At 36.0% G+C, this 26,161-nt stretch overlaps 1 protein-coding gene across 1 annotated transcript; it reads left to right on the top strand.

The window, feature by feature from the left end:
* Positions 1 to 23,273: 23,273 nt before the first annotated feature.
* LOC140160429 (uncharacterized) lies at positions 23,274 to 25,430 on the top strand. The gene has a single exon (XM_072183663.1). It carries the CDS (start codon positions 23,274 to 23,276, stop codon positions 25,428 to 25,430), a length of 2,157 nt encoding a protein of 718 aa, XP_072039764.1.
* The last annotated feature ends 731 nt before the right edge of the window (positions 25,431 to 26,161 follow it).

The raw sequence follows: 26,161 nt of genomic DNA, 5'->3' as shown, positions 1-26,161 counted from the left end.
AATTTAACAAATGTAAATTTTAATAATTTGCCATAAAATGTGTATTATATCTTGAATTAAAAAACGTGATATCAGAAGGACATTCATCGTATTCTGAATGCAATTTGGTGTGTCTGATGTGTTCTCATGCCCCACAAAAATACAAACAATACTGTGCAAAGGTGGGTGTCCGACCAATAAAATGATTATTACATTACGTTCTAGTTGTGCCTTATTACCCCACTGTGTATACCTCACAATTTATACTGAGAATACTGAAAAAGAATTAAGAAAAAAATAGTGTCTACAAGTAATTGATATTATTGAATACAATTGTACAATATCTATCACGTCCCCGTTTGAAAAGTGATGTTTTCTGTGAATTTACCATTTGTGGCAAATTACTTACGCACACCACACAATGACAATCGATGGCAGGCAGGCACTTTGTCCTAGGGTAAACAGGACAAATGACCATACGAGGATGTGCCGCAGACATGGGTCGCATTTGTGGACATGTTTTATTTAAATGACTCCTTGTTCAGGGCCAATTATTTTTCCGCCAAATAGCCCAGTTTTGGTCTAACTTTAGAAGAAATTTGTCAGGTATTAGAAAAGTTTGCAAGTTGTCATTACATTTGGACATTTGATACAACGATGGGTCCAAATTTCTTGGAAAATTGATATTTGTCCACTTTTAAATTCTTACCGGCACACCCCAACCCAAACCAAACTTGAGTACCCCCTCTTCCGGGTCCTGGACTACATAATAGGTGACTTGTTCTTTATCATTTTCCCTTGGTAAATATTAATCTTTGAATGACCCTTGATAGTATTACCGTAAACCCGACATGAAACATAATAATAGAAAAGGCAACCTTAATCAACGAAATTGGAGATATAGGAATTGAAGCAGAACTCTTTGAATGACGCTTGATAGTTGTATCGTAAACACAACATTAGAAAAGGCAACTTTATTAAAAGAAAATGATTTGGAACACAAACTCTGAGTGCCGAATTATTTTCTCACGCAATTTCCTACGCTTAACTATTATTTATGCACTATTAAGAAAATGGTTATATAATATCATTTCTCATAATTATAAATCATTTTCATGTTTCCAGAATGTACTACTGCGTATGGGTGTGGGTGTGAACTTCACCATGTCAAGCTTTTTTTGAATTTCGGGTTTATATCGAATCAAACTATTTCGTATTTCATTGCGTATACTAATTCTAGTGTGATCTCTAGTAGTTCTTCTGATTTATGCTCTGCAAAGTGTGAATAGAATTTAAAGACATTGTTTCTTTTTCGTTTTAACCATTTCGAATTGTCTTTCCCAATTAGAAAACAGGAATAATTACGGGTAGTAACATAAATCTAAGACATGAAACTCACATATTATTTGTTAAATAAACAGTGCCTTACGTTCCGTTGTTGTGTTTTTTAATTCATCGGCCCTTTCAATAACGAAAACAATTCAATTGAAATATCGTTTTACTCATTCTACCGACCTAAAAGTACACTCCAATATCTGGTTTATTTACTGCTGTCTCAAACCTAAGGATTCCCAGGGGATACGTAAGTTGAATCCGCCATTTTGTTCTTTACTGCGAACCTCGCCAATAATTACATCATAATTTGCAGAAGTGTTTAATATTACATTCAACTTAAACTCCGATAGCATCGTTGAATGTTACTTCGCCATTATTTCAATATTCATTATTCCAGAATTTATATTGGGTCATTTATCCCAAAATTAGCGTTCTTCTCCTTAAATTTCCTCCATTAAATTAATAGAAGACAGATATTTTTTTTTTTGAAGATTCGTTCGCATTGACTTGATTTTAATGCCTGTTTTTCAATACTTCTTCAATATTGTTAGTACTCAAGATAGCAGAGAACATTGTCATTAAAGAACATTATACAGCCGAGAACTTTTAGAATTTGAAATACCTATTTGATAAAAGTTCTGGATGGCCTTTGTCCTTTTTTAAACAGCCCTTGACTTTAAGGTGATATTGACATTGATGGTCACTGGGTAAGGCGGTAAGGCGGTAAGGTTTTTAAAATGAGGGCAAAATGATAGGATAGATCTCCGGTTATTATTATTAAAATAACTATCTGCAGGTACTTTGAATTCATATCAATCAATATCATACATTCAAAATCATGAAAATCTCATTATGCGTCCTTAAAATGCCGTTATGCTCTTTTTGTCTAATTCTAATATTCACAAGAATAATTGGGATTATGATGCCTTATAAATTCCACCTGGGTCATTTAATGCCAACGTCCATGTTTATGTTTTTAAATATTGTTATAGTGTTACCATACAGAAACAGAGATATTTTTCGAATTACCCTTAATAGTAGTACCATAAAAACAACATGAAATATAATATCTCGAATCAAAGAAAATGATTTGTAACACAAAACTCTGAGCGATTATTAAATTATCGATTATTTAATGCACTATTAGGAAAATGGTAATATAATATCATTTTTTATATTTTTATATTTATCAAGTATCCAGAATGTGTTGCTGCGTATACGTGGGATGAACTTCACCATAACAAGCTTTTTTGTTGAATCTCGCTTTTACATCGAAGCAAATATTTTGTGTTTCATTGCGTATACTACTTGTTATGTGATCTCAATTAGTGCTTCTGATTTATAAAGGTTTCCGCTTAAATATAATTTAAAGAAATGGTTTCTTTTTAACTTTTTTCGTTTAAGCTTTTTCGTTTTAGCCAGTTGAAATTGTATCTTTGGCATACTTTCCCAATTTAAAAAAAATAATAATTACGGGCAGTAACATGAAGCTAAGACAGGAAACTCGCATGTGTATTTATTAATTAAAAATTGCCCCACTCTACTCCTGTTGTTGTTATTGTTGTATTATTTTTTAATTCAACAGCCTTTTCTGTAACGAAAATATAATTCAATTAAAATATCGTTTTACACGATCTTGCCATTATTACCGACCTAAAACTACTTTCATATATCTAATTTATTAACTGCTGCCTCAAACCTAACAATTCCCAAGGTATACTTAGGTTGAATCCGTCATTTTGTGCTCAACATCAAACCTCGACAATTTTAACATAATTATTTGCAGTAGTGTTTATTAAATGCAACCTAATTTCCGATTGCATCGTTCAAATTTCACCGTAAAATGATAGAACATTGAATGTTACTTCGACATTATTTCAATGTATTATCAATGTTCCATTCATTTATCATAAAACTAACATTCTTCTTCTTGACATTTCTATAAAAGTTCTATATTTTAGTTGGTTTTAATGCCTGTTTTATGGATGTAACTTTTCAAAAAATTGTCAGTAATCAATTTTGCAGAGATGCATTAAACATTGTCATTAAGGAAAGATTTCCACATTCGCTCTAGGGACAGTGTTATGTTAATCAGTACATGAGAACTTTGATAATTAGGAAAACATATTTGATAACAGTCCCTGATGCTCTTTGTCCTTGTTTACACAGCCCTTGACTTTTTAAAAAGCGATATTGACATTGATGGTCACCGGGTAAGGTGGTGAGTTTTTTAATCGTATAAATGAACACAAAATTATTGGATAGATCTACGATTAGTATAAAATCACTATCCGCTTCATTGCAGGTCTCATTATGACTCCTTAAAATGCCATTCACATGAATTTGTTCATGATGCTTTATAAATTCTGTCTGGGTCATTTAATCCAACGTCCATGTTTACATTTTCACAGTGGGTTGTGTAGTCCACTCCGCCGACTCAGGAGCATTATCAGGAAGTAAGGCAATTTCCACTTTTGATATCTCAAAGTACAATGGAGAGCGTAACTGAGCCAAAGTTATTTGCCCAAGGCTCATATTGAGAATCTAGCCGAAAGTACCATTAGACAAACAGAGAATCGTTGCTTACATTGTTGCTAAAGCCTCGAGGAATGTCTCCGTTGTTCCTGTTTGCGCTTTTACGTACCGCAGCAATTTGATGCTCGCCTTAAGCCGTCGAACTTAACAATATGTTTACGCACACCACACAATGACAATCGATGGCAGGCAGGCACTTTGTCCTAGGGTACACAGGACAAATGACCATACGAGGATGTGCCGCAGACATGGGTCGCATTTGTGGACATGTTTTATTTAAATGACTCCTTGTTCAGGGCCAATTATTTTTCCGCCAAATAGCCCAGTTTTGGTCTAACTTTAGAAGAAATTTGTCAGGTATTAGAAAAGTTTGCAAGTTGTCATTACATTTGGACATTTGAAACAACGATGGGTCCAAATTTCTTGGAAAATTGATATTTGTCCACTTTTAAATTCTTACCGGCACACCCCAACCCAAACCAAACTTGAGTACCCCCTCTTCCGGGTCCTGGACTACATAATAGGTGACTTGTTCTTTATCATTTTCCCTTGGTAAATATTAATCTTTAAATGACCCTTGATAGTATTACCGTAAACCCAACATGAAACATAATAATACCGCAGCAATTTGATGCTCGCCTTAAGCCGTCGAACTTAACAATATGTTTATGTCCCCATGAGCGCGCATCCAACATGTCCAATAGTATTTTGTTCTTAACCAATTTTATTGTACATCCTCCTTTTCTCTCCTTCAAATATCCCAAAAGAAGTAAAGATTCCCAAATAAGGTATATATTTGCAAGACGTTTGCAAGACATGCTTAGTGTAAGATGTCAAGTTCATTAAAATAACGTGATTGTACTTTTTCATTTATATAAAAAAAGAATAGACAGAACGCGGCTATTCAATAATACGTGACACCTTCAATTAACGATAAGACCGTAAAACCGGCCACTAAGCGAAGGATGCAGTCAAAATGCATGATCACCTTTCGTACAAAATACTCGCAAGTAAGTCTCAGATTTGAAAATTTCAAAGAAGTATAACAAAACCATAAAATAATTTTTCCTGAAAATGTCATTATGCGCTCTTCGTCCTATTTTCATAATCACAAGTATTGGAATAAAGTACCGACAATAATTCTGTGTTGGTGATTTATTGCCAACGTCCATGTTTATATTTTCACAATGGGTCTTGTAGTCGACTCCGCCGACTCAGGAAATAAGGCAATTTCCACTTTTGATATCTCGAAGCACAATGGACAACGTAACTGACACAACGTTATATGCACAAGGCTCTTTTTGATGTTCACTTCTGGCCATCAAATTTAACAAAATATCAACATTGGTCAATATTTATGTTTAATAGTATTTTTATTAACTAATGTTATTGCACATCATCAACTTGTTTTCTTCCAAAATTCCAAAATAAGGTTAAGGATTTCCAAATAAGGTTTGGATGACGTTTGCCCGACATGCGTAATGACTGTAAAATATCACGTTCATTAAAATAACGAGGTGGTACTTTCCCAGTTATGAAGATATTACAGACAGAACGCCGCTATTCAATAACGCATGACACCTTCCAATTAATGAGACAGTACATTTGGTTAGTATGAAGCGAAAAAGTCAGACAAAATGCATGAGCACATTTTAATTGAAACACTTATAAGTATTCACATACTTGACGATGTCAGACAAGTAGAACAAGTAGAACAAAGGCATATTCTTTCCTGAAGTAATTTCCTAAAGTAAGTATACCTCAAACAGTCCCGATGATCTTTTAACTCCCACATTTGAACAGGAGATAATGTAATCTTCTACAATCCATGTTGAATATTAATGAAAAGAATCGAAAACAATAACATGAACATAAATACATACCTTTTAAATACAAAATCTCAGAATGTGTCGCCAGATGGTGTCTGACTTTCATACTAGGCAGTTGTTATTGTTGTTTGGATTCATCTTCGAAACATATTGCTTACGTTTTTCCTGAAGGTGAATGGCCTAGATTCCAAGTCAATAACACACACAACAGTTATTGTCAGCTGGTAATCCGTATGGCCTTCTTTACATAGCAATTATAAGGACACAAGTTCAAAGGGAACAGAGTGTAGGTTGCCTAAAGACACAACATTCTTATAACAAATACATGAAATGAGACCAGATTCTGAACTTTGAAATGAATTGTTTTAGTATCCTGGTATTGTCTATTATGAAAACAAATTTCTTTTTGATTTTACAGAATACTGTTTTAAACTTAGTTTAACATTTATTAACATATTTCATACGACAAAGCATTTATGCAATTTCCGGTTTTGTATAACTAAACTTGACCACTTTCAATGCATATACGTTTATGTATGAAACTATACCGGCCGTCAAAGATGACCGTAGAAGGGGGGGGGGGCGGATGAGGTCCACCATTGGTTTCTACGGTAAAATCAATGAATTTCCCCAATTTGCATGGGCGCCTTCACATTATGATGTCATAGCGACATTATGTGGGGAATGATTGTACTAATTTTTGTAAGAGCAAAAATGTAGGTAATGTGTCCTTAATCCTGTCTTTCCGCCTTATCACAATCAATCACTTTAAACAACAAGTCTACTCTGTCAAACATTATAAATATTATAAGTCATCTCATATGCTAGAAAATATGTTTATTTAATATTGTTACTGTGGTGACCGACTCCCGTGAGATATTATGAATGTAGGTGTCTAGTCTACCTAGAACCATACCTGCGCGGTGCTTAATTATTGTATTATGTCCACTTCACTTCTATCTTAACCCACTTTTATATACATGTATCATTTGTATCATGCACCGACGTATTGTAATTTTCATGAATTTAGTAAGTAAACAACACTCTTCAAAATTACAAAATCTTGGCTATGGATGGTAATAAATTAGAGATAAATAATTAATTATCCTGGTGTGCTTTATTTCAAATTGTCCGCTTCACATAGCAGCGTATTTGAGAAAACCCACATGAGCTATTTTTCTTATAAAAGTAACGTATCTTGCCGTTCGTAAATAATCACCGTTTCATATTAACAACCCAGCAAACACAAAACGTTTTCGACATAATTCGCAAAAGGTTATAAAAGGTTGTCAGGAAACGTTTAAATGTCGGGTTATATAAAGGGTATATTAATGGTATAAAACGTTTTCATAACATTAAAAAACATTTTTTGATAATCTACTGCTCAGCAAACAAAAATGTTTGACAGAAAACGTTTAAATGTCGGGTTATACAAAGGGTATAAAACGTTTTAATTGCAATTCTGGGTAAAAACCACATGTGCCTGCTAACGGTCAAAATTTTTTTATTGCATGAGGTGAAAGGGGTTTGGTAGTAGGTTACAAAAAGTCACATCAAAAATTCCTCCGGAGCTTGTTGCCATAGCAACGGCAGATTTTATGATTTTGGCGATTTTTGCTTATTTTGGGGTGAAAATATAGGAAAATATGTACTTTTCTGAATTGCTCCTGACTTTAAATTTGAGGTCACATTAAAAAAAATACCTTACCACCATAAAGTACTATCTTTGTGCTTTCCCCGATGCAAAAAATATTTCAATAATATTTCCCTATATGCAATTTTAGGGTTGGGCAACATTGCCAATTTAGCACTTTTGAAAAAATGCAATTTTTACCCTATCTTTGAAGTCTAAAAACTAATTTTGCTTGAGCACCGAGAATTATTTCCTCTTTGTTGGTACTTGGGCAGACATTGCCCCTTCTAAATTTGGTAAAAAATTTCTGGGGCTATTTGACCTGTAAAGCCAGTGTTGCCAGAAAGTTTGATAATTTTCAAAAAATGCATTTTTCGAAATAATGCATTTTCTGCATATTTACTCATGATAACCTTTAATACCACCAACTTAATTGACATATTTGCACACTTTGCACACATGATTAGACACACACTGCAACGTAAGCAACACTTTGATGCTGAGGACAAGTCCTGTCTTGCAAAAACCGGTATTGCCAGAAAATCTTACTTTATTTATCCAAATTTCCAATTTGTGCGTTTTACAATTATTTATTCGGTTAATTTTATACTATCAATGTTAGTTGAATAGAATGTGCATTTAAACATCATCTGGTACAATACAGGTTCAGACACATGGGCAAGTTTCTCGACAGGTGCCTTAGTACACCTTAGGCTTAGGCGACCTTGAGGATACTAAGCCTAGTTTTTACCAAAAATAGTAATTTGTACATGGGAAATTTTTTGAAAAACGACATAATCTTGGAAAGTGTATCATCTTACTAAGATATATGTTTGGATCAAAAAGTAAATCACAACATTTTTCTGTGGCCTATGGTTTTTGACCTATGACCTCTTGGAATTCATAAGTAGGCCCAAAATGCAGGTTTTTAATGATTTTGGTCATTTTGGGCCAAAATTGACCCTTTTTTAATCATTTTTAGCAATTTTTGCATTACAAAAGTTTAAATTACACTTAAGTTTATTGATAAATAGGGCTTCTGTTTAGGCTATTGAGAGAATTCAACGAGTATGCAGTTTCCATGGCAACAGCTATTAATGCTCATTTTAAAGCAAATATCTATAAAATAGAGCTAATTTCCCAGTAAAATTAGTTTAAAAAAATGGATGTAAATGGCCGTTTCCATGGAAACTGTCTTCTCTTTGAATTCTCCTAATAGCTTAAAATGTTATGCCAATAAAACAATTTTTTTGGCTTGATGATAATCCTGTTTTTTGGGTATACTCGAAACTGCTGATTCTTGATTACGAATCGAAAAGGCATGGCCGAGTGAACTCGTATCAACGAATAACAGTTTCAAGTGTATTCTCTGATTTAAACCACTGCTTTATACTAACAACATGCCTATCAATACTCACAAACTTACAAAATTTACTGAACAAATCTGAAGAAATTATCACAAAAACATCCATTGTAAAAAATACATGCAGTAATTTTACGGTCATTTCCGGCAGCAACATTGCCTCTATTTTTCCGGTGAAATTTTCTAAAGAAATACACAAGTGTATAAGAAAATATACTTTATTGTATTTGTTACGTAATTTTACAATTTTTCAGAAGAATTTTTACAGGATGTTAACTTCGCTGTCAGAAATGTCTGTAAAATTAATCGCTTTTCCTCCCCTTTTCTTTTCTCTTTTTCCCTCTTTTCTCTCTGTCTCTTCTCTTTTCTCCTTTCCTTTTTTTTTTTTGGAAGGAGGGGTTGATACACAAACGGATAGAAAATTATCTTGAGGATTGTGTTAGAAACTAGGGTTGAAAATAGGGAGTGGTTTAATTGCAACAGCACATCATGACCCACTAGCTTCATCACCAGTTGGATTTTTACTTGCATTGTAAACTGGTTGTTTCCATGTGAAGACAGTGATGTTACCTTTCCACCCTGGACAAGTATCCCGTCAACAGGTCCTGTTCCAGTATAAACGTAGAAGTAGAAATTGATGGCATCGGAACAATAAAAGGATGTCTTAATTTAGGGAGAATTTCAATGAGGGTGTCAAATAATGCAAACGTCAATATTGATGCCAATTGCCCGCATGGGAGTTTGAAGTTTATATTATTGTTCGTATCATTCATTTTACCAGGCTATATTTCTATCATGAGAGAAGCTTTGGACGGGTTTACTGGTGGAGTCAAATTTGGCGGTAGCAGTATCACAAATCTACGCTATGCTGATGATACCACCCTAATATGCAGCAGTAGAGAGGAACTCCTGGCCCTTTTGAAATGTACCAAGGAAGTCAGTGAGGAGAAACGCCTTCTGCTAAATGCCAAGAAGACTAAAGTAATGGTTATTGATAGAAATGGAACTGGAGAGGACTTTGTGATAGATGGTCAAAAGATTGAGGAGGTTAAACAATTTGAATACCTGGGTTCAATGATAGACAACAAAGGTGATAGCACATCTGAGATCAAAAGAAGATTAGCTATGGCAAGGACAACAACTCAGAGTATGTCAAAGATCTGGAAGAGTCGTGGTTTATCAATCAACCTCAAGGTACGGGTACTCCGTGCAACAGTCTTCTCAATTGCTACATACGGGTGCGAATCCTGGGCAATGACAAAGAATGACAGGAAGAAGATAGATGCATTTGAGATGTGGTGCTATAGGAGGCTGTTGGGAGTATCTTGGAAAGACAAGAAGACAAATATCTGGGTCCTGAATAAGATTGGCACAGACTTAAACATCAGAAAGTCCATCATTGAGAGGAAATTGCGCTACTTTGGCCACATTGCAAGAAAGGATGGTGGAGTTGAGAAGCATATTCTTCAGGGAGCTGTGGAAGGCCATCATGGAAGGGGACGTCCATCAACATCTTGGACAAAATGCCCGGAGGGGGTTCTCCCTGGTTGAAGGTATACGGGGATGTGCCACGGTTTTGGGGTACCTTTTCAGCAATTTTGGTATATCGATGGGTGGGTTTTCAGTGGATACCAATGCACCCAATTGGGCGCATTTGTGAAAAAGTGCCCCTAAAAGCGCCCAATTAGGGCAAATTTGGGTGCTTTTTGGGTGTTTTTGGCAACAAATTGGTATACTGATGGGTGGCAAAAACAGCAAAAAGTAGGTATAGAGAAAGTCAGCATCCGAAAGTCTGGGTGGCACATCCCCGTAAAATTTATTTCGAAGAACCCCCCGGGACAAAATGATGTGAAGAACGTTTCATCACACGGAATGTATGGTGCAACACGTTTGGCTTTTGATAGAAGTAGATGGCGTACTCTTGTGAAGACCACAGCATCGCAATCCTGCACCATCTAACCCAGAGAGAGAGATATTTCTAAACAAATGCACGCATGTTTTGACGAACTCAAAAGTTACGGTATGGGTAAATTAATTGTCATATAATCTGGTAACACCATCATTACCTAAGTTTCAAAACCTGTTTGAGATGGTGGTAAAAAAGGTCCCATTTTTGCCCAAAATGACCAAAATCATTAAAATCCTACATTTTAGGCCTACTTATGAATTCCAAGAGGTCATAGGTCAAAAACAAAAAAAAAAAAAAAAATGTTGTGATTTACTTTTTGATCCGAACATCCATCTTAGTAAGCTGATACACTTTTCAAGATGCATATAATTATGTCATTTAAAAAAATTTCCATGCAAAAATGACTATTTTTGGTCAAAACTAGGCTTAGTATCCTCAAGGTCCCCTAAGCCTAAAGCTTACTATGCCACCTGTCGAAAAACTCCCCCATGTGTCTGAACCTGTATTGTATCAGATGATGTTTGAATGCACATTCTATTCAACTAACATTGATAGTATAAAATTAACCGAATAAATACTTGTAAAACGCACAAATTGGAAATTTGGATTAATAAAGGAAGATTTTCTGGCAATACCGGTTTTTGCAGGACAGGACTTGTCCCCAGCCTCAAAGTGTTGCTTACGTTGCAGTGTGTGTCTAATCATGTGTGCAAAGTGTGCAAATATTTCAATTAAGTTTGTGGTATTAAAGGTTACATGAGTAAATATGTAGAAAATGCATTATTTTGAAAAATTCATTTTTTGAAAATTATCAAACTTTCTGGCAACACTGGCTTTACAGGTCAAATAGCCCCAGAGATTTTTTACCAAATTTGGAAGGGGCAATGTCTGCCCAAGTACCAACAAAGAGGAAATAATTCTCGGTGCTCAAGCAAAATTAGTTTTTAGACTTCAAAGATAGGGTAAAATTACATTTTTCAAAAGTGCTAAATTGGCAATGTTGCCCAGCCCTAAAATTGCACATAGGGAAATATTATTGAAATATTTTTTTTGTATCTGGGGAAAGCACAAAGATAGTACTTTATGGTGGTAAGGTTGTTTTTTTAATGTGACCTCAAATTTAAAGTCAGGAGCAATTCAGAAAAGTACATATTTTCCTTTATTTTCACCCCAAAATAAGCAAAAATCGCCAAAATCATAAAATATGCCGTTGCTATGGCAACAAGCTCCGGAGGAATTTTTGATGTGACTTTTTGTAACCTACTACCAAACCCCTTTCACCTCATGCAATAAAAAAATTTTGACCGTTAGCAGGCACATGTGGTTTTTACCCAGAATTGCAATTAATAACATTCCAAAAACATGTTTTTAAACTTGATACAAAACATTCTAAACAAAATGTTATTTTGGGGTTGAACAAATATTTTGCGAAAAATGTTTGCCCAAAATATTTGCAATAACGTTTTAAAAACGTTTTCATGACCTTTATATAATACGATATTTAAATGTTATTAAAACGTTTTGAAAAAAGACATTTTAAGAACATTTCTGTGTTTGCTGGGTGCAAATATTTTAACATAATGTTATTTAAGTGTTGACAAAATATTTGGCAAAAAATGGTTGCAAAAATAGTTTATAATAAGATTTTGAAAACATTTTAAAAATATTGTTTTCTTCACTCATACCTCCCGACCCTGAGATCCCCCACCGGGCCCCCCTCACACAAACGAATAAACATACCACAACACAAGAAATTAGCATTAATTGTCGGTACTGTTATTGATCAGAGCACTACTGTAATGCTCCATGAAGGAAAATCAAACAGAAACAGCAATCCAGAAAGCCCACAAAACGCTTCAAGAGAGACATACAGTCTACATCTGGTTTTACTCCTAGGGCTAATCCTAATCCGCTTTTTCTTGGCAACCCCGGGTATGGTCCCGGTTTTAAGCAAGCAAAAGGAGCATGTTTTTTTCTGTGGCAAGTTCGGGCACTGGAAAGAATCCTGTCCATCACGCAGTACCAGTCAATACAGAGATCAGAGCTACCAGAGTTCAACCCAGACTGGAAACAGCCGCTAAAGTAAATAAAAAAGTTAAGTATGATCTTGTAGAAATCATGAATATAGAGAATTCTAATGTGGTAAATGATCTAGCAGAATATGAAGAATATGATGGTACATGCGATATTAAAGTTTCTGGTAGGATAAAATCTCACCAAGAATCTTGGCACAAGATTGGTGCTCCTGATTTCATTCTGGATATCGTAAAATATGGCTATGTTATCCCATTTTATGATTTGCCGCCAAATCAATTTTCGAGAAATTACAAATCTGCTTTGGATAATGGTGATTTTGTAACTAGGGCTATTTCTGATTTAGTCAAATTAGGCACAGTTGAGGTTTGCCATATAGCGCCACATGTTATTAACCCTTTAACAGTTTCTGTCCAGTCGAATGGTAAGAAGAGGTTAATTCTCGATCTAAGATTAGTGAACCAATTTATTCATAAGAAATCAGTAAAATTCGAAGATATGAGGACAGCTTTGTTGTTCCTGAAGAAAGGTGGGTATATGTTTAAGTTTGATCTTAAATCAGGATATCATCATGTGGATATACATCCGAGCCACCAGACTTTCCTTGGTTTCAAATGGACAGTTGATGGTAAGAGTACTATGTTCAGGTTTACCTCATTACCATTTGGTCTCAGTTCTGCAGCTTTTCTATTCACGAAAACGGTTCGACCCCTTGTTAAGAAATGGAGGAGTGAAGGTAAAAACATAGTAGTGTTTTTGGATGATGGATTAGGTTTTGCAGAGAGCTTTGTGGAAGCCAATTCGGTAAGCGAAGAGATTAAGGCTGATCTTATTGCTTCTGGGTTTGTACCAAATGTTCAAAAATCAATCTGGTTGCCTACTCAATACATGGAATGGTTAGGTTACAGTATAGATACGCAATCCGGCAGTTTTAAAGTACTTGAGAAGAGAGTGCAAGACATTTATCAATCTTGTTTAGGTATGTTAGATTCTCTAAAGAAGTCCTCCTCTGGAAGAGTAATTGCAAGACTTTTAGCAAGTATTACAGGTAAGATAGTTTCCACGGGGTTAGCGGTGGGAAATATGTCTAGCTTAATGACTAAAGCAATGCATGTTTGCATTGAAACAAAGGTAAATTGGCATTCTTTTGTTCAGTTATCCACTCAAGCTGTCGAAGAGTTAAAATTCTGGATTGAAAACATCCGTATTCTCAACAATAATCAGTTGGAGTTTAAGCCATCCGCTACTAGAATAGCGTATTCGGATGCAAGTAGCACATGATATGGTGGGTATGTGATTGGTTTAGGTGATGATATAGCACACGGTCTATGGACTACTGAAGAAATGAAAACAATCTCTACATGGAGAGAATTAAGGGCAGTTGACCTAGTGATGCAATCTCTAGTTGGTAAGCTGTCCAATCATAGGATAAAGTGGTTTACTGACAATCAAGCAGTAGCTAAAATAGCTAAACAAGGTAGTATGAAACCTGATTTGCACAATATAGCGTTAGATATATGTGGGACTTGTGTCAGACACAACATTTCCTTGGAAGTAGAGTGGATACCTAGAGCAGAAAACGACAGAGCTGATTTGTAGGCTCCAGCTACCGACGAGAAGTGATCTAACCCCGGAACAACCCTTCACAATCTCATTCCCGATGACGTAATCGTGAAGAAGTTTAATTTATTATAATTCAACGAGGGCAGTATCAACCGAATAAATTTCCAAGTAATGTGTTTTCATACAAAACGTTTTAAAACGTTTTCATGACCTTTATATAACCCGACATTTTAATGTAATTAAAACGTTTTTACCTAAACCAAAAGGCAAAATATAACTTATTTAAAACGTTTTTGAAACGTTTTTGTGTTTGCTGGGAAGTCGTCGTATCTCAAAATTTGAAATTATTGCCGTTTCACATGTCGTATGTTTCTTTGATGAATACTCGAATAAAGTGAAGCGTTTGTTGTTGTTTTTTGTTGCTAAAATAGCATTTATATTAACTTACTGAACGTCTTTTTAGACTGGATTGATTTCCTTTCAACTTGATGGTATATTTTAAGTGCACAAACAACAAATCTCGCAAAATCAATGTAGTTTTTGCTTCAAAAACGCGCTTTTGCAAATACATCACTATATGATGATACTATTGGTTACGGCCGTTGAAAACTAATATAACTGTATTGAAGTGGGTTGCCAGGTTGTATAATAATGTCAGAAAATGATCATATTCTATTCAATGTAGCTACACCAACCCCACTACGGAAGAAACTTACTAGGGTTTTATAGTATTTGAGCTAATTGCTGAAAATGACGTACACAGTGGATCAGTTGAAGGGACGGAGGGGGGGGGGATTGGCCGGTATGTTAAGTGATAATATGCCGTTGGAAATTTCGTGGGACTATAAAGTCTTCGCGTTGATCTGCTAAAAAAATTTTACCGGGTAGACATTTTAGAAAAAGGAAAAATATATTGCAGAATATACAAAACAAAATTTTGATCCATATTCAAGTTGGCTTTTGATGTAAAACGGGTTAAAATTAAAATTGCATTGTATTATTGGTTAGATGTCTTTGAGGGATGGCCGTGTCATGGGTCATTTTTTTGGGGGGGTGAGGGGGTGCATGGTTGCGGCTGCTCAAATATGGCACTCCCTTTATGCAAATGTATACAAAAAGTCCCAATACATCACAATTTACGAGCTCAGCGAGGAAAATATCGGGATTATTTTTACGCTTTTTTGTCAGAAAAGGTCAACATTTTGGAAACAAAGTTCACTTTCCACAAAATTGCCCACCCCGGTCCACTTTTATTCAAAACCAGCACCCCCCCCAAAAAAAAAATACTGCGTACAGGCCTGGTGTTCGATAATGACTTGCTTGGACATCTAAAACACATGGGTATCATCCGTTTTGATCTTTTTGTGATAATCCAGGCTGTATCAAAATGTTTGGTACCCATCAGTTTTTGGTGTTTATTGACAAGCCTGTTCTTCAACATGCAACATTTGATCCTCTTGATTAATGACTTTTCTTAACATTCATCTATAAATAAGGTATATAGCTTCTATGTTGCATTTATTTGGGGTAATATTGTCCATAATCACTGGAAACTGATGGGTACACCCTGTAACTAAAGAATTCCAGCCGCTTCTGTTGTCGTGGATAGGTCGCTTGGGTATTGATATTGTTGAAATCCACAATTTACTCAACAACGTACAGTTATGTGATACCTAAACCAAAAGGCAAAATATAACTTAGTTAAAACGTTTTTGAAACGTTTTTGTGTTTGCTGGGAAGTCGTCGTATCTCAAAATTTGAAATTATTGCCGTTTCACATGTCGTATGTTTCTTTGATGAATACTCGAATAAAGTGAAGCGTTTGTTGTTGTTTTTTTGTTGCTAAAATAGCATTTATATTAACTTACTGAACGTCTTTTTTAGACTGGATTGATTTCCTTTCAACTTGATGGTATATTTTAAGAGCACAAACAATAAATCTCGCAAAATCAATGTAGTTTTTCTCCAAAAACGCGCTTTTGCAAATACATCACTATATGATGATACTATTGGTTACGGCCGTTGAAAAACTAATATAACTGTATTGAAGTGGGTTGCCAGGTTGTATAATAATGTCAGAAAATGATCATATTCTATTCAATGTAGCTACACCAACCCCACTACGGAAGAAACTTACTAGGGTTTTATAGTATTTGAGCTAATTGCTGAAAATGACATACACAGTGGATCAGTTGAAGGGACGGAGGGGGGATTGGCCGGTATGTTAAGTGATAATATGCCGTTGGAAATTTCGTGGGACTATAAAGTCTTCGCGTTGATCTGCTAAAAAAATTTTACCGGGTAGACATTTTAGAAAAAGGAAAAATATATTGCAGACTATACAAAACAAAATTTTGATCCATATTCAAGTTGGCTTTTGATGTAAAACGGGTTAAAATTAAAATTGCATTGTATTATTGGTTAGATGTCTTTGAGGGATGGCCGTGTCACGGGTCATTTTTTTTTTGGGGGTGAGGGGGTGCATGGTTGCGGCTGCTCAAATATGGCACTCCCTTTATGCAAATGTATACAAAAAGTCCCAATACATCACAATTTACGAGCTCAGCGAGGAAAATATCGGGATTATTTTTACGCTTTTTTGTCAGAAAAGGTCAACATTTTGGAAACAAAGTTCACTTTCCACAAAATCGCCCACCCCGGTCCACTTTTATTCAAAACCAGCACCCCCCCCCCCCCAAATACTGCGTACAGGCCTGGTGTTCGATAATGACTTGCTTGGACATCTAAAACACATGGGTATCATCCGTTTTGATCTTTTTGTGATAATCCAGGCTGTATCAAAATGTTTGGTACCCATCAGTTTTTGGTGTTTATTGACAAGCCTGTTCTTCAACTTGCAACATTTGATCCTCTTGATTAATGACTTTTCTTAACATTCATCTATAAATAAGGTATATAGCTTCTATGTTGCATTTATTTGGGGTAATATTGTCCATAATCACTGGAAACTGATGGGTACACCCTGTAACTAAAGAATTCCAGCCGCTTCTGTTGTCGTGGATAGGTCGCTTGGGTATTGATATTGTTGAAATCCACAATTTACTCAACAACGTACAGTTATGTGATATTGTTTGCTGAAATTAAATTTGCATCTTAAAACTGTTCCCTAACTTTGTAATCAGCTTTTTCGATTCTTTTTCTTTTACCCAGCATCTGATTCATGATTACAAACAAGGCCTTTAAAAAGCCGGATCATATGCATTTGGCGTCACAAGAAATATAACTTTTATTTAAGAGATTGACATAATTTCTAAATAAAACTGGGGGACTATTTAAATTAAAACATAAAATATAATTGAAATAAGTTAATTTAATTAGGAACCAATAAACAGTTATACGTATGAGTTGTCGGTCAGTCAGTTGTCGGGGAGGGGTGTAAATATAAACTATTTACCGGTTTGCAACACATTGGCTCGGTATGTTTAGTGATATAAAACAGGACATATTTCGCGAGACTGTTAGTCAACATCACTAGCTCCATCAATGCTGTTATCTGCCGGAGACGTTTGAAATGGGCTGGGCATATCTTCAGGATGCCTCTACATCGGCTTCCCCACCAAGCCTACATTAATGACTTCAGCAAGAAAAGACCACCAGGTCGTCTATCAACCAGATGGAAGGACCAAATCCAGAGGGACTTGGGAATGACCCCACATGAAGCAAAGACACAAGCAACAGACAGAACTGAATGGAGGAGGCTTACTCGGCAGACGGCAAAGGGCCACACCGGCCTGTGCAGATAAGTCAAGTAAGTCAAGTGAGTCGTTATGCTAATCTGCTAAAACAAAGTTGTTAATTTGACTAAAACACTTTCGCGCGAGAAAAAATAATACTGTAAACTATTGTATAACAAAATTGGGTTGTTGATTATCCATTTGCCCGGTACAGCGTACTGGCCGGCTCTTTAAAGCCGTCTTTATAGAGAGGCAGTCTATCCCCTCCTTTTCAAGAACAATGATAAACGTCAAAGGAAAAAGTACCTGTTATGCAATTGATTGGAAATGCGTTTTGAAATCGCACATTTTCATTTGTTAACTTTTCCTCCTTGCATCCAGAGTACCTGTTATGCAATTGATTGGAAATGCGTTTTGAAATCGTACATTTTCATTTGTTAACTTTCCCTCCTCGCATCTAACAGAGATATCAATTGCAAAATCAGTATCTGTTAAAGTTGGAAATTTTGTAAAACATCAGTTATAATAGATAACGACAACGGATCAGAATTTATATTTGATTGTAAATTCTGAATTAGAAACAGATTCAATACTTACCGACAATACCAAGATACACGCTATATTAATATTACCGAGTATTATAATAGCTTGGTATCACAAATATTCATAGACAAGCAACTGTGTAAAAATATAGTGGCACATCTAACACTTGTCATACATTCGACATTACTCTGTTCTGCTACAACGGGTTTAATATTAAATGCGGTCATATCAACCGGTTTTCCTTCAGAAAATATCATCATGCTGAGCTGGGCTGGTAGTATTTGTAGCATATTATTGAACTAGCTAGTCTAAGATATGACCTTTGCAGTGACCTTTGTGTGACTTTGGTTTTAATTTCAGTGATAAGATGCAATCATATTGCATTTCTTTCTCTCATAAAAAAACTAGTTATCTTCCTGAAATGCACCTGTACGCAATGCGTTTTATCTATAGATGAGGTGAAATGTGTTTACATTTGATACGCCCTCTGTTGGTCTGTGATCAAAACTGTCAGGCAAAAAACACTATAGTTTACATGGAAGAAGTTGATTTTTATTCATTAACTTTGCTTTCAAAGCAAATAATACAAAAAATGGTATCAATCTTGATTATAAATGCATCAAGCTATATACATAATATCACACAAAACTTCAAAGGTTTTTAAAAGTTGAGTTTTAAAGAGATTTATGTGGTCTGTCATAGACACTTCTGTGTTATTTTGCCTGCTTTGAAACCACAGAGGGCGGTCTGAATGTAAACATGTGACATCATAGGACACCTCATCTATATAGATATTATACACTGTCGTGCTATAAATCAACTCTGTCTAACATCAACGAGTACAGTGATTTACTCCATGCAGGCAAATCAAGTGATAAAACACTAGTGTGACGTCCACGATTAGTGTTAAGTCGGTTAATGCTCGCGAATTAGAATAATCGTGGATCAGAATAATATTGCATGTTTCGCAATAATTAATAAATAGCTAGTCAGGTATAAGGCCATTGCAATATTACAACACTTCAATTAAACAAAAAGTAATAACTACGGGCAGTAAGATAAAGCTTAGACAAGAAACTCACTTGTTTATTTGATAATTAAATAGAGCTTTAATCTACATGTTAAGTTGCTGTTGTGTTATTTTTAACTTATCAACTTATCAACTTAAAAGTACTTTCCAATATCTGGTTTATTAACTACTGCCTGAAACCTAACAATTCCCAAGGTATACTTAGGTTGAATCCGTCATTTTGTACTTCAAACATCGCCAGTAATAACTTATAGATTTGCAGTAGTGTTTATTAAATTTAACTCAATTCCGATAGCATCGTTCAAATTTCACCGTAAAACGATTTCATCGTGAACATCACCGTAAAACTTTCAATGTAAATTTATCAATATTCCATTCATTTATCACAAAATGTAACATTCTTCTCCTTGCCATTTTTTCTATATAAAAAAGAAAAGAAGACAGAATTCCCTTTTTCGAAGATTCGTTTTCATTGAGTTGATTTTAATGCCTGTTTTGTCAGTAATCAATTTTGAAGGGATGAACTAGACAGTGCATATATTCGAGAACTTTTATGATTTGGGAAACATATTTGAAAAAAGTCACGATGCCCTTTTGTCCTTTTTTTAACAGCCGTTGACATTGATGGTCACAAGGTGAGGTAATCGGTTGTTTATAACTTGAGCGAAAAAGTATAGGATATCTACAGTTTGAACAGATTCATCAGGATCGGTATAGTAAACTGGTTAACAAAGTTCCTTGTATCTGATCCAGAAAGTTCACTTACTTGTGTACGTTTCAACAACACCTGTTGTCTTTATCAACACTTGATTGGTAGTGACTGCTACTGACAACCGACGCTAGAAGTAGTTCCAGCGTTGATCTTAGAGTTGCCAGTTGATTTTCCTCCAAGGGATTTTTTAGGTCCCTGTTTCAGGTGGGGGGAAGCTGAGGTCATCGGCACGGAGCAAAATAGATACACTCGCTGGATAAAGGAGGCTATAGAAATAAGAAAGAGGAGGGCACCACCATGAACAGAGATGAAGGACAGTACCAACTATCTCACATATATGATGACTTCCTGAAACAGGGACCTAAAAAATCCCTTGGAGGAAAATCAACTGGCAACTCTAAGATCAACGCTGGAACTACTTCTAGCGTCGGTTGTCAGTAGCAGTCACTACCATGGTAACGGCGGCCATGTTGGATTTTCACATGATGTCGTTGCGCGTCATTTTTCTCAGTCGTTCTTTGGTATTGTTTTCTGAAATTTGTTTTATTTGACAAATTTAGGTCTAATTAAAAAATGAATTGAGGGAATTTTCAAAAAAAGGTTGTACGGTTACGCTACGGTGCATTAAAATTGGTAAATTTGCGCATTTTGGCGGAAAATTTACAAAAACGGGTCGTTTCCATGGTTACCAGATGTTTTTCAAAATTTCCTTCTATAAATATTTAGATACAGGTATGTCCAACATACTTGCCAAAAATAAGCTCAAACAGATACACCATTACCAAGAAAAGTGACGCGCAAGGTAAAAAATGACGCGAAAATCTGGCAGAAAATTGCATTTTAAGTCTAGAAACACTTAATATGTTAATTAGGCAGCAATTATGCATATCAAATGTTATAAAATCATGTTTCTGACAACAATAACATTTATACTAATTATTAGCACTCTTTATAGACAATAAACATATTACATTATTCAGAAATTAATTTTTAGCTGGAAATTCCTTAAATATCGCCCCTTGAAAACAATACAATACATAAGAAATACATTACGTGTATTAGTATAGGACAGAATTCAATTCGCGACTTATCCGCGTCACGTTGTTCCCTTTGATTACTTGCAACTTCTGAACCAAATGTCCGATTTGAATCAAATAAAAAGCAAATAAAGGCCCAAATTCTATAGATTTTTAATTTAGAAAAAACATAAAGACTAAAATACCCCTATTTCACAACAATCCTGGTGCAGCTTCCCCTTAAGGTATTTTGAATCCATATCAGTTCACATTATTATCATGAAAATCTCATTAAGAATCCTTAAAATGTCTTTTTCGTCTAATTTTGATATTTACATGCATTCGATTATGATGCTTTAAAAATTCTGCCTGGGTAATTTAATGCCCACATCCATGTTTACATTTTCACATTTAGTTGTGAAGTCCACTTCGCCGCCTCAGGAGCATTGTCAGGAAGTAGGCCAATTTCCACTTTTGATATCTCGAAGTACAATGTACAGCGTTATCCTTTTTTGAACAGCCGTTGCTTTTAGGATAGATCAACGTTAAGCGTAATTTGAGTATAAATATCACCATCTTCTTCATTGCAGGTATTTTGAAATCTTATCAAAACATTTTAAAATCATGAAAATCTCATCTGGATGCTTCAAATGCCATGATGCGCTTTTAGTCCTATTTTGATATTCACAATATTTGGATTAGGGTGCCCACACTATTCTGTCTGAGTGATTTACTGCCAAATCCAATGTTTACGTTTTTACATTGGGTTGTGTAGTCCACTCCGCCGCCTCAGGAGAAAAACAAAACAAGTTCCACGTTTGATATCTCGAAGAACAATGTAGAGCGTAACGGAGACAACGTAATATGCTCAAGGCTCATTTTGTGAATCTACACAAAATTACAATTTGAAAAACAAAGAATCATTGCTGGCGTAGTTGCTTAAGTCTCGAGAAATCATTTGATGTCATTTTAGTCTTCGAATTTAACAAAATGTTTATAATCACATGAGCGCTCATGCAACAGTCTTTTTCTTAACCAATGTTATTGTTCACCCGTCCTTTTTCTTCCCAAATTTAGAAAATAAGGTTAAGGCTTTCCAAATAAGGTATAGACGTCGTTTGCCCGACATGCGTAATGATTGTAAAATATCACGTTCATTAAAATACCATTTACGTAGCGCCTGTACAGGTCGCTCTCGTATGGTGCTCCGTCTAAATGTTGTGTTAATACCAGATCTAATGTGCTGATTGCTTCAGTTGCTAACTCAGATGCGTGGATTTGCCCAAGGATCAAAATGGTCAAGTCATTTGTGCATTTTCGGGAGCAATTAGCCGTAATTTTGTGGATTTTAGTGTTCACTTTCCTGTCAAGACTTGGAAGAAGATTTCCGAATTCGGATACCACAGTACAGGTAATTGATCAACTAGACCTAGATAATGTTACTTCTACGGATTATCCATCTCGTAAAGTTACTGACCATGGTAAACCGATCGACTTGATAAGATACTCTAATGGGACCTTGCGTAATCTGTCTAAACAATCCCATCAAGACTGCCCATTAACCAAGGATACGTGTGAACGACTGGCTGATTTAAATCTACTTCAAAATCCATGTTTAGATCACCAATGTGAAAGTAGTACTTTGCCAATAAAGCAAAAACAGAAACGCATAAGAAAACGAGGTACAAGAGGCGGTTTTAGAAGAACACTGAGAAATATTTCAGTTTTGGTATCAGATCGACTGCCTGTTAAGAAATCCCAGAGAGTCGCTAATCTATCTGCTCTACGTCCAATTGGACCTTATAATCCAAACCTGCTTAATGTCCACACATGGAACGCAAGATCGATATGTAACAAAACATCAATTGCATATGACTATGTTCTGGAGAATGATGTAGATATTTTTGTGATAACGGAGACATGGCTTAGAACTGACGATCATGTAATAATTGGTGAACTTGTTCCTGGTGGTTATTCCTTCATCAACGTTCCCAGGGCTTACCGTGGGGAGGCGTAGGCATCCTATACAAGTCTTCGCTTGATCTCCATTTGACACCAACTGGACTTGCACCTAAGACCTTTGAGCATGCGTGTGTTATGGGAAAGACTAAAGATATCCGTTTAATTGCCGTTTACAGGCCATATCCATCTACATCCAATGGTCTCAAAACGAGTGAGTTTCTAGATGAGTTTGAAGTCTTTCTCGGTGACATTTCCTTATTACCGGGAAAGGTCTTGCTTACCGGAGACTTTAACATCCACATGGACGAGCCGGAAAAATCTGAGGTTAAGCGATTCACGTGCTCGATTTTGGATGCAGGTCTAGAGCAATCCGTTAACGTCCCGACTCATAAGGATGGTCATACCATCGACCTGCTGATAGCCCATCCAGAAGACAACTTAATTGTGGAATGGAAAGTAACCGATACTCTGCTTTCTGATCATTTCTTCGTAGGATGTACTCTCCAAAGGAAGAAACCTGACCCTGTAAAGATAATGAAGTTTTCACGTGACTACCACAATATGGACACGAATACCTTTATAGGTGACCTAAATAAACATCTTCTAGAAGCGAAGCCTACTGATGTCAGCGCTAATGACTTAGTTGCACATTATGAAACATCTCTCAGTAGCATCGTTGACAAACATTGTCCGCTTACAACAAGACGTTATACTATTCGGCCTCGTATGCCTTGGTACAATGACACTATACATGAGGCTCGGCGCGATCGTAGGCGTTTAGAAAATAAATGGCGAAAAAGCAGGTTGAATACTGATAAAGATCGTTATATTGTGCAAAAGGACATTGTTGAGGACTTGATTGTAAAAGCAAAAAGTAGTTATTTTCATGACAAGCTTTTTACTGCCAACAGCAAACAGCAATTTGCAACTCTTAATTCATTGCTTAATAACAATACCAAGTTACTTCCTGTCTCCGATTCTGAATGTCAATTGGCTGAAAGATTTGCTGATTTTTTCGTTGACAAAATCCAAACGATTAGACAGAATCTGGACATGGAAAGTGACTTGGGTGTTTCTAATAATGTCTCCATCGACGGTAATAATATGTGTATATCTGATGGTGCAGATGTGACTTGTAATCTTCACAATCTGTCTGATGATATGAAAGGAGTTGAATCTATTGAGAGTCATGATGTTACGGAGCTTCATGAATTGAAGCCGGCTACCCTTGAGGAGATTGATCGCACCCTCAAAAAGTGCTCTAATAAATCGTGTCTGCTCGATCCGATACCGACGTGGCTTCTCAAAGACCATTCGACTCTTTTCATTCCAATTTTAGCTGAAATTGTCAATGTGTCATTTAATACAGGTATTTTTCCCGATTCTTTGAAAGATGCTATCATAACACCCGTTATTAAGAAGCAGAGTATGGATCCTAATATTCTTAAGAACTACAGGCCCATCTCAAATATCAAGGTTGTTGCTAAAGTTGCTGAAATGGTAGCTTCTAGTAGGTTAACTGAGCATCTCAATCAAAATAACCTAAATGAGTCGTTCCAATCTGCTTATAAACCACTGCATTCTACCGAGACAGCACTGCTTAGGGTAAAGAATGACATTGCTTCAGCAATTGACAACAAGAATGCAGTCTTTCTCGTCATGCTCGACTTATCGGCTGCATTTGATACAATCGATCACACCATATTTGTCAACAGACTTTGTCATACTTTTCATATTCAGGGTTGCGCTCTACAATGGTTTGCTAGTTATCTTAAAAACAGGAAAAACCGTGTTTGTATTTCAGGACAGTTCTCCAACGAGCATGTATTGAATTTTGGCCTGCCGCAAGGATCCATCTTAGGACCCAGGGGATATACAATGTATACTCATCCTGTTGGGGACATTTTGCGCAGGAACAATGTCAGTTTTCATATTTATGCTGACGATACCCAGGTGTATGTTTCATTCGACCCACGAATTCCTGATGAGTGTGAGCGAGCTCTCAACAGACTCAAGACATGTGTACATCAGATAAAATCTTGGATGTCACAAAACAAGTTGCAGCTAAACCAGGAAAAAACTGAGTTTTATATTGCTGCGTCTTCGAGATTTATAAGTAATCTTTCGGGTATCAAGTTAAATCTTGATGGTGTCATCATTGAGCCTACATTGACGCTGAAGAATCTCGGAGTCATTTTCGATCCAGTTTTAAACATGTCTAGTCAGATTTCATCAGTTGTGAAGTGCGTCAGTTTTCACCTACGCAATCTTTCCAGGATTCGTCGTTTTTAGATCTGGACACATGCAAGCTGGCTGTTCAAGCTCTTGTATTTTCTCGCATAGACTATGGTAACGCCTTACTGTTTGGAGCCACTGAATATGACCTAAGTCGTCTGCAACGCCTACAAAATAGAGCCGCGAGACTTATAATGATGGTTGGCCGTGATACATCTAGTGCCCTCTGTTACGCCATCTTCATTGGCTACCGATCCGTAAGCGTATCGAATTCAAGCTATTGGTCATCACATACAAGTGCGTCAACTCACAAGCTCCGGAATACCTGCAAGAACTGATCACATTTCGCAAACCAAAGTACGCCACTCGTTCATCACTTGACAGAACACTTCTCAAAAAAAAAAAACCAGGACTCTCACCGGTGACAAAGCGTTTCAAACCGCAGGTCCTCGTCTATGGAATTCACTTCCAATCAACATCAGGCAGGCCAAAACACTGGACATTTTCAAAACCAATTTAAAAACTCATCTGTTTGTTTAATTCTTTGCTTATCTGGTAATTGTATGTTTATTATGTAGAATGCATTGATTATTGTTTTATTATTATTATATGTGTTCTTTTTTTGGAAAGCGCTGTGGTCCTTGGAGGGCGCTATATAAATGCTTGGTTGTATTGTATTGTTGTATAAAATAACGACGTGGTACTTTTGCAGTTATAAAGATTTTTTCAGACAGAACGCCGCTATTCAATAACGCATGACACCTTCCAATTAATGAGACGGCAAATTC

The sequence above is a fragment of the Amphiura filiformis genome, chromosome 9 (assembly GCF_039555335.1).
Source record: "Amphiura filiformis chromosome 9, Afil_fr2py, whole genome shotgun sequence".
Taxonomy (NCBI): domain Eukaryota; kingdom Metazoa; phylum Echinodermata; class Ophiuroidea; order Amphilepidida; family Amphiuridae; genus Amphiura; species Amphiura filiformis.
This window is presented reverse-complemented; position numbering and strand designations above follow the sequence as displayed.

What these genes read in the sequence shown, in the direction of transcription:
- LOC140160429 (XM_072183663.1), top strand. Translation starts at nt 23,274, where the DNA reads ATGGGAAAGACTAAAGATATCCGTTTAATTGCCGTTTACAGGCCATAT.